The 10,779-nt window shown below is 42.1% G+C and overlaps 1 protein-coding gene across 5 annotated transcripts in view; it reads right to left on the reverse strand.

Moving 5' to 3' along the window:
• Positions 1 to 9,343, reverse strand: part of DNAAF3 (dynein axonemal assembly factor 3) — a 38,125-nt gene extending 28,782 nt beyond the window's left edge. For all 5 annotated transcript variants that reach the window (XM_085875166.1, XM_085875165.1, XM_085875164.1 and 2 more), the window contains exons 1-2: positions 9,161 to 9,343; positions 1,368 to 1,461 (exon numbers count right to left, since the gene is read on the reverse strand). In XM_085875166.1, the coding sequence (XP_085731292.1) occupies positions 1,368 to 1,461; positions 9,161 to 9,328 (262 nt within the window). In that variant the 5' untranslated portion in view covers positions 9,329 to 9,343. The remainder of the gene's footprint in view (positions 1 to 1,367; positions 1,462 to 9,160) is intronic.
• Positions 9,344 to 10,779: the final 1,436 nt, after the last annotated feature.

Here is a 10,779-nt window from a genome sequence, read left to right on the forward strand (position 1 = left end):
TTTAAAAACCATTCTGTTTAGAAGGACTTGGACAAAATATTACGACATTTTACATCATCATGGCCAATCAAATTTGCCGCTCGTAGACCCCGCCCACGTTCTTCTTGTGCTGTATTATATTTTTCCTCTACTTTTATTCTTATATTTATCTCCAGACTGCATGTTGTAAGGTGTTCTATGAACCCTCTAGATATTGTCTGTGATCGATAAAACACACCAATTTGTTTGTTATACACCAATGCACTTTAGGTACTCGACAGTTTGAGCTATGTTCCCCATGTGCTCGAAGTAGTCACTATCTCAAATGCAAATGTTTATCTCAAAGCTTACCACCCCAACATCTCACCCCATCCCTTCTACAAAATCCCTTGGAGAATTTTTTTTTCCCAAAATGGAAAAGTAACTCTCCTGGGACTTTATCCAGAAACTGATAAACTTCAGCATTTGATCAGCAAGATTTTAACCTGCAACCTTGAGCAAAAGAGGGACAACTAGAAGGGCACTCGGCAGAGCGCATACCTCCACCATGTAATGCCTGATCCACGAGAACATATCGGGCCCATTACATTTTTTGAAATATCATGCAAGACAGTACTATTGTATATCGTTTTTGGCCCTATTTCTCAATGATGAAAAATCAGTTTAAAAATTAAATAACTCTCGTATCCAGATCCGGATTCGGATCTTCACCGAAATCGAATCAATTCGTCCTTGCCACACACCCAACCAAATGTAATCCAGTGGCAGATTGTTTCATTGCATAAAACTGCTACATGCAAACACGACAATGCGTACCACTGCGTGCAAACCACTATGCACGATCCACAACATGCAATACACTGCATGCGATCCAATGCATTCAAACCATTGCATGCAAACATGACATACTCAAACCACTACATGCATACCTCTGTATGCAGACTGCTGCACGCAAACATGACATACTGCAAAGTACAAACCATTACATGCAACTGACTGCATGCAAACAATCTCAGTGAATGCAACTGTGACAGCATCACAACAATGCAGGTATAATGATCTGTTTACAAAAAAATGTGAACTCATGCCTGAAATGTTTTACAATTTATAAACTTTAGGCAATCAGTTCAAAGCATCAGCTGAAATTTTTGCCCTCAACATTATTGAAGCCAGCCATGCACAACTTTTGACTTGCTTCACGATATATACAGTCATGCAACAGTCTTCGTTTACATCAGAGGAGCGGCGTGGCTTAACTTAAATGAAACGTATTTCGTCGGTTAAAGTATTTCGAAATACGTATTAAATAATGTGCCATTAATATAGTATTATAAACCACTATCATCAAATTATTGCAATTCCACACACACTATTACAGGTGCCTTCACCTTGTAGCCCCATTCTCTTGGGAGATTCCAGCATGAGGATGAGAAAGAGCATGTGTCTGGCCAGAACCTCCAGGTTGTTCTCAACGATGTAAAACTGGGGTGGAAGTTATTGCAATACAGCACAAAACAAAGATCAGTGCGAAATGGCAGTCGGTAACGTCATCATTTAAATTACAGTGATTATCTTTTATCTCTAATGCCTTAATTGTTATCATGAGCACCTTTGATCAAGAGACCCTCAGAAGTTTTTAAAATAGATGTTCTGAGCGAATATCTGAGATTTGGGCTTCAGTGATGGCTTGTTGGTGATTTAGGATCATAGGCTATCATCCTCAAGGTCGTTGATGTCAAATCCATGTTAAGGCAGAAGTAGTATGGCATACTTATATTCTAAGCTTCAGGAAGTTGAGTTTGTTTCAGGTGAACTGCTACATCACTATTGCATTGTTTGTGAAAACCTAACCGGCTCATGAACGATCTTCACAGGTGGGATACGAGTCCAATCACTGTTGTTTGTCTCATTCTTTTCCCTTGGTACAGGAGGCCAGTCTGAATGACTATGGGTACTCCCTTCTCCTCATGTCCTTACAACATGAAAATACTTAGACAAAATAAATGTTTCAAAACAATGAATTGCCTATGTATCATGAAGTAACGGTGGTACTCCACATAGAGGGATGATACATGGAAAAAATGGCTGCCATTACTTTTGTTGTGGGATTGTGATGGAACAACGGGAAAATATTTCGTGATGCTAAACCAGAAGGGGATTGTTGTGTCATATTGTGGCATTGTAATGTGGTAGCATTCTTCATTGTTATTCTTCTTCTTCATCATCCATTACAATCCCACAACAAAAGTAAAATGTCAAAAGATGTCTTAATGGTAATCCATAAGAGGATTGTGATATATTGTGGCATCGTAATGTGGTGTCATTCCTTACCTTGTTTTTTTTTTTGTTTTTTTTTGAGATTTCATCCCACGATGTTTACTGTATGTTTTACATTTTTCTTGAAATGTTTTATTGTTCTTGTTGATTGATACTTTGATCATCTTTTTACGATATACTGTACGTCCTGGATTTGCCAATGGCTTCAGTGGTATATGCAGTGAATGGGCACATGAAAAGTTCCTGGCCTGAAATAATGGAGGGAAAGTATGTTGTATGTGCATACAGTATGTCTGCATGTTGTACGTTTCATCTACTCCTCCTCGATGGTTTGACCTAGGGGAGCTGAAAATTTCAAGGATTAAAGGACACCTTGAAGCTGTACATGTGCAAGTTTCATTTGATTCTTTCAAGTTTAAAAAAAACTTTTTTTTTCACCCACCTTGGCATTTTCTTCCTTTCGGGGAGAGGAAGGGGTGCAATTGGAATTATCCGAGCTATATAACGATGATGCATTATATATGCACATAAGCAATACACATGTTTTTGCTCTATATACATAGTATGGGTTACTTTTATTTTGGGGAGTGATCACGGCAATGGTCCGTTGCCTATACATTGCCCAAATATTAAAGTGATGCGTCAGAAGACCATGTAGCATGCTTGGACCAAGATTGCCCAAAGGGTGGGTACTCTGCTAGTAAAAATAATTGTTTAATGAAACTTGTTTTCATCCATCTTCTTTTTTTTCTGCAGTAGTTTTAAATTTTATTTACAGAGGAAATGCTTTATTTTGACGAGTGGGACTGATATTTTAGTTTACTACTTATATGTAAGGACAGGAACTCTTCACCTGGTGTTATGTTTGATGAATGAGTTGGGCATCCAATTCAAAAGGTCATCACTCCAAGTATAAATGGTGTTCATTTTGGAGATGGAACTCGTAAGCAGGACGGTCATCAAGAAAAACTTCCTCAGGAAGGAAAACAAGAAAAACTTCATGTAGATGATCTGGCGAAAGTAGCGGAGAGTGAGCATGAGATGCAAGGAGCGCTGGATGAGTGGAAGGAGACATTTGAGAAGCATGGGCTGACTGAAGATGAGCCTGGAGAAGATGGAGGTAATATGGGTCAGACAGCAGAGAGATAAATAATTGAACTTCAGGTTAGAGAGGAAGGAGATAAGGCAGGGAAATCGGATTGTGTACCTAGTTGGAACGGTGGCAGGTGATGGTAGTTTGGAGGCAGAGGTATGGAGGAGGATACAAGTCGAAGTGAATACATGGAGGAAAGCGGAAGGTATCGAGGAAGTTGAAAGGGAATATCTTGAGATCATATGTAATGTTGGCATCCCTATAAAGGATTGGAGATGGTGGCAGTGACAGAACGGCACCAACAGAGGTGCAGGTCTGCAAGAACAACTGGGTCAGGAGGATTGTGGGAGTGAAGAGGGTGCATAGAAAGAGGATGTATGAACTGAGGGAGGAGATCGGTGTGCAGATGAGCTTGACATGCAGATTTCTAAAGAGCAGGCTGAAGTGAGTAGGACACTTGTTGCCATGATGGAAGACTGATTTCCGAAGACAGCAGATGTGTTGAATGAGTGGAGTGGGACAGGAGAACAAGAGCCTCGACCATGATTGAGGTATGAGGATTGTGTGAAAAGGGATGTCAGAAAGGTGGAAGTGGATGAAGAGTGCTGGCTGGTGATATAGGATGCTGGAGGAGCATTGTGAACAGAGCATAATAGCAGCTCAGTACCAGTCTGCCTGGTACCCTTGGTGCTTGGTATGCTAAAATGCTATATAAAGGCATTTTGAGGAAGAACGAGTAACATTTTCTTGATTAGCCAGTAGTTGGATTCCTTTGTATTATACATCTCCTGATTATAGGACTGGCTGCTTGTTTTTACATTTTTAACATTATTGCTTACCGCAGCAATGCTGAAACTGGACTGCCAGGGGCCTGAAAAGCCTGCACCGGACTCTTTCAATGCATGAGGTGACTCAATGCAAAATCCACTCAAGACAGGTTTTTACTGTGATGACACTCTTGTACTTACGGGAGAACACCCAGAAAGTGAGGAATGTAACAGAGGATAAAGAAAAATTGGTTGTTGACGTAAACAGAAAAACAAAACAGGCCGACGTCATCATTGATGAAAGATTCAAATCACTACGTTATTGTGTTTTTCAATGAATTACGTCTGGAAGAGAGAGGTTTATGTGAAATTATGATGCAATGCACCAATGCACTCATATAACTGTAATCACTCAATCAAGGTTTTAATAATTGCAATACTCCTTATAACAGTGACTCAGATGCAATATAGTGTCCATGTAACAAATATCACAATACCAGACAAGCAATCGGGCAAAGGATCCTCAGAGGATGCAAATCCCCTTCTCTGTCATACTTCAACCTCAGTAATAACTTTCACTTTAGCTCTTACATCTCCTCGAGAAAGGGTGAAAGCAATGCATGGTGGATGAACCAGTCTGGTAAATATATATATATATATATATATATATATATATATATATATATATATATATATATATATATATATATATATATATATATATATATATATATATATATATATATACAGACCGGGGGTCAGCCGCCAACCGACCGCTCTGAACGGAGCCGCAAGTCGAGTCGGCCCGACCGATCGCCCGGAATATAGATCGCCGCCCGGATAACTCCGAGCGACAGGTCCTTGTACAAGAACCGAAATACGCCAATCGGCAGATCATGTGGGGTAGGGTCGATTGCCAATCTTCAATGTACCTAAATACCCACATGATCCAACAACCGGGGTATTCCACCCTCGACGGATCTCGTACGGAACAAACCGCCGAGGCGAGCTTGTCCGTGCGCGATTCCGAGCGGCGTAACCGCCGAGAACTGTCGGTCCAAATGTCCCCCTATTACGGCAAACCAACGGCTTTCTAACTCCCAACACAGGAAATGTTCAGTCAATGAGCGAATGGACGAAACGAGCAGGTTTACATTCACACAAAGACATTTATTATAATAAAACACGTATGCAATTATACAAGCAACAAAAGCACGACAAAAGAACTAAAACCGTCTACTTATTATGTACAGTCATTTACACTTAACAGCAGTTCCTACTTATTAGACGGGCCCACGGACACACACACACACACACACACACACACACACACACACACACACACACACACACACACACACACACACACACACACACAACGGTAGCTGAGGCCTTCAATCACGAGCTCCAGCTCAGAGGACAGGTGAGCTGAAACTCAGAGCTTGACTCGAACCTTTCCACCTCGTGTGGTCTTCAACTTGTCCGGACCCGGGCTCCAGCGAGAGCGAGCTGGATCCAATCGCCACAATCCTTCCCGAGCTCCCGCGAATCCTCCCGTGCTTCTCAACACGTGCCGGTGAGATGAGGCGCCGATCCTTCCTGTCGATTCATCGCTTCCACGAGGAACCAACTCCAAGAAGAGGCCGACGCGTCGCACCAAGCCGGGAAACAAAATGGAGAACAAAAAGCTCCACAAACCAAGAGGAAGAGGAAGAAGAGGAAGAAGCCTCCACTCGCAGCTCGAGCCGAACAACCGGCTCAAGTTCCTTCCCAAACAAAGCAGCAGCCGAAGCTCACTGAGCCAGCCGAAGCAAAAAGCTTCCGAAGGCCTCAAGCCAAGCAGGACCCGATGGCTGAACGACTGCTCTCTCCGAAGCAAAAAAGCTTACTCCTCCCACGGGACTCAGCACACGAACTCTGCACACGGGACTCCCACGAACTCCACCACGGGACTCTCTTGAACTCTTTCGAACTCTTTCGGGACTCTTTTTGAACAAAGACAAGATGTCCTCTTTATCCTTTGCACCCCCTCCCCTGCACCCACGTGACTCATGCCCTCGTGATCCACCTCCGCTCAACCACGGGTGGGAGGGAGTTGTTGACGTCATGGGATGGCAGGGTTCTTCTTCCTCTTTGCAGAAGAGGGAGAGGGACTTCTCCATTGTTTCGTTCCCTAACTATTAAATCTATCCGCAGTGCATCTAATTGATCTCTGAACATTTAAACAATGGAAGGTGAGCTATCTGGGGAACATGCACTTATCGACATAGCTGACTAAGGGAACCTGTATGTTGTGTGCAATTGAATTCCAAATTCGTAACAATATGATAATGTCATTTGGAAACCCCGACACCAGTTAGTGTCACGTGTTATGAGCTCAAGGTTTGTTTGTTTTTGTACACATAGTCGAGGCTCGTGGAAGAGCTAGATGCACCACTTCCCCTGAGGTCCACTCTACGAATGGTGTTTCACACCAGTCAGAAGGAGTGACAAATGGGTGTGCCTCCTTATAAAGTCCGTGATACCCTTAAAAAAGCTGATGTTGCTTTGAGCTAATGAAATGGTCACCCTTTATACACACAGAACATATGCGAGCCAAATGAACAAAGGCCTTACCAGCTGTACAAAATCTCGAAATTTCTTCCAGTTTTATTTATCCCTCCAAATTTACAAATTCAATCAATGAACATCTCTACAAAAAGTTGGTCGAGCACTCTACACAAACAAGTGGGCACAGCATTGAGGCATGCAAATTAAGAGGGTAGTCAAATGAGAATCCGGATCAGGCTGAAACGTGAACTGAAACGATCTATTTGCTCTGAAGCAAGGCATCGTGGTGTGAGAATATGTTCATTAAATGGATATTTGCAATTTATGGATTACAATGTAAAGATCACATACATATATAGATATTGAACCATTGGTGTCTGTCCATGCGTTTGTGTGTCTCCCATTTACGGGGGGCCACTTCCCGTGCTGCGATTGAAAAGCAGCACAGCACACAGGCAAAACTCAACATTCACTTTTGAAATGATGGAAGAACGCGCATGAATAATGTTGATGCCAAATTTTATTTCGCAAGCAGGATATTTTGCCCTCTTTTTATAGAAAGCTATCCTCTTCCGCATGATTATTGCACCACCATTTTGAAGTGGGCGGTATGGCTCTGCGTAAAACCAAGAGTGTAACACAATTAACCTTTTTAAGTCCATTAAATAATTTAAATCTACATATTAACTTAAACTTTTCCCGGCACTGGGGATTGGTACTTTTACTTGCTTTTTCCGTTACTGGGGAAGGGTACTTTTGCAAGTAATACATGAAACTTAAGATGGACAATGGGGGAGAAAACAGAATGGATTCCAGGAGGGAGGAGGGTTGGGGGAGGAAGTGAAAAAGGGGATTGAGCAAGGATGAGAAAGGAGAAGAGTGGGGTTGTGAGAAGAAAGAGAAAGAGAAGGGTTGGGGAGGGTGAGGACATGGGGTGGAGGGGGGGGGATGGAGAGGGGGTTGGGGGGGGGGAGAGGAAAGAGAAGAAGTATGGATGCATGTATTGAAAAGACCATGGCATCCAAATTATTGGGTACTCAAATGAAGAAGAGCCATTCTGTTTGAGTCTTTAAATGCATAGGGCTGCTCTGGTAGTTTTCCATTGGCAAGGGGGCACAATCCTGAACAGGTCGCCACTCCAACACGGGATACACGAATGAGCCATTCTTCGCAGTAAGCTGGTACTCATTTTGCAGACCGCAAAAGGATGCCAGGCTGAATAAACCCAACTGGTGCTATTTCAACCCCTAATGGCAAGACAGGTGCTTGAACTCAGGACCCTAAGATCTCAAACCAGCTACCATAACTGTTTCACCAATACTAGGCTTCTGGCTACTCAGCAACACCCAAATTCTTTACCTCAGTATATTTTCAGGAACTATAGAGGTGGAAAGACAGTGCATGCATAAGATAGCCAGTCACACAACTTATCCACTGCATCTTGCAGGCAGTGCCTCCAGTTAAACAAGAGAAGCAAAGACCCAAAATAGGACACAGTACAAGAGAATCTCAGGCTCATCCAGTCACCCTCCAATGACAACCTTGCTCACCAAGGCAGTCGGCCTCTTTGCACTTCAATGTTCAGTGCACTCTTTGCAGTTTCCTGTGTCACTTTTTGTGTGGTGCAATGCTCAAAGGGATCCACACCCACCCATTCAGTGATACTCATCACTAACTCATCTGCAAACAGGCCAATCAGGGGCATTGTCCACTTGGCTTTGACAATGGCTTCATCCAGTAAGAAAACCCATTTCTGTGTACCAAAGGGAACTCTTAGATAATCACCTATTTTGTCCCAACATCTGTGTACCTGGATTCTTTGTGGGGAAACAGATGCCAATCTAACCCTGGGGACATGCTTTTGCTCTCTGAATCTTCCCTCCAGGGCTTCAAAACATCTGTTCACCACAATCTTATGTCATCCCCCATCCATACACATTGTCTCTTCTACCCCCAATGACCCCATTCTCAAGCACTCCCTTTTTCTTGGTCATTGTGATGTTGCCCCCTCTCCCTCACTTTGTTTCATTTGTTAGTTGTCGGTTCGTTTGTTCCTTTTCTATTTCATCCACACTTTCCCCTTCCTCTTCATGCCATGTTTCATTCAGCTTGTGTGCATCTTGTTCACTCCATGTGTCCTTCTCCCCTCGCCTTGACCTCACTCTCACTTCTACTCTGCTGTTGGTGTTTCCCCCTCTCCATTTTGTTTCCTTCAATTCTGTTCTAACTCTTCCACAAGCCTCAATCATGTACAGTATACTATACAAACAAAAAACATGTAATTGACCAACACCTTAGGGTGTGTCCAGTTACCAAGCAGCTAGCTAGTGCTCGCCAAGCCAGCAGTTCCTTATCGGCGATTTTGAATGGAGTGTTTGCTTGAGTGTTTAAGCCACTTGGCAAGTGCTCTACAAGATACTTGGTAACTGAACACACCCTTACCTTGATTGAAACAAAGCATTCCATTTGTGATGATTGTGTTGTTGGTGCTTACAGCCAACTTCCGTTTAGGCCAGCGTTGCGCTTGGCAAATGGTGCTGAGCAAATGCCTACTGTCACCTGCTCCCACCATGAGGATACTGAGTTCAGAGGGTCCTCCATCAACCGTGGCCTTTCCTTCCAGTACACGATCAGCTGTTATGAAACACGTAAAACAATGCATGACAGCCAATTACTGCATCCTTCTCTTGCACTCACCATGAATAAAGGGGTTAATAGCAAGCATTATTGAAACGATATATATATATAAAAGTTACTTTTGTCAAATTTTGGTGAATTTCAAGAGCATTAGCAGACAACTGATAAATCATTACAACATATGACAGTACATGATATTTGAACCTGGGATCTCAGCGTTTATGATGAAAATTAGAAGTGTCACTCATCACGCCTGCCATGTGTCACACATCATTCGAAATGGTTCCTGCTGTTGTAGAGTGATAACAAGAAAAAGAACAATCGGAGATTGCAGACTCTCATCAGGATTTGTTTTGTGTAGTTTTGTGTGTTGTTTGTGTGCTGGTGTGTTAAGGAATTAATAATAGACATAACTGGAACTGCCACTTTATAACTTCTGGCAGTGATGAGTGGGAACCAAGACATCCCGCTTTCATCGGACACTTGACCCTGGCCCATGATGTTTATTATAATTCAATTGAATTTAGAATAGGATTAAAATAAATTCATTTCAAATCAAATGGAAGACCAAATAGGTACAGTCCTGCGTTGGAGTAATCAGAAGGAACACAAACTAACAAAAAGCAAAGATGAAGTCATCATGAGGAACCACAATAGGATTTGCATTTCAGCTGCTACTCCGCTACCGTCAAACCCATCCAGGGACAGCCAAGTGAGCCTTATTAAAAAATAAAAAAATAAATTCTGGCTGCCAGACAATGCATCCAATCAAGTTGAAATTTAAACCATCCATTCCACATCAATACGAGGTCATAATTGTGAAGCTTCACACCAATTGATTAAGCAGTTCCAGAGAAAACATTATTTAATATTTGTTTTCAATCTAACATGGCTGCCAAACCATGACTTATCAATTACTCTTTAACAAACTTGTACACCCATGGCTTGGGGAACATTTGAGTGAAGTTTCCCTCGATCTGTCCAGCCGTTATGGAAAAGGTTTTTATATGTTTTCAGGTAAATCCAATGTGGCTGCAAAACCATGTGACCTATGACATCATATATGTGAATAATTTGTTCCTCATGGATAGATAGTCATTCATGTAAAGTTTCACCTCGACCTGTTCAGTCACTTCAGGGAAGAAGAGTTTTGAAGGTTTTTGTCAAAAAAAACAAACACAATATGGCTGCCGAATCGTGTGACCGATGATGTCATCATTTTTTTTTGTGGATTAATTTATGGACCACCAATTTTTGTGGACCAAGATGACCCTCAAAATTTTTTATACAGATCGGATGTAACGTTATACATACGCAATTATGACGTCATAACAAAGAAACCTCTGATGTCATTAAAAAAAAAAAATCGCACGTATTCCACATGAGGAGTTCTTACCATGTGCCAAGTTTCAATTTTTTCCTTCGTGCGATGTCAGAGATCCAAAGTTTTTACATTTTTTCCAACATGGCTTCCAC

The sequence above is a fragment of the Eptatretus burgeri genome, chromosome 3, assembly GCF_056783735.1.
Source record: "Eptatretus burgeri isolate ZD-2024b chromosome 3, Ebu_testis_v1, whole genome shotgun sequence".
NCBI classification, from domain to species: Eukaryota; Metazoa; Chordata; class Myxini; order Myxiniformes; family Myxinidae; genus Eptatretus; species Eptatretus burgeri.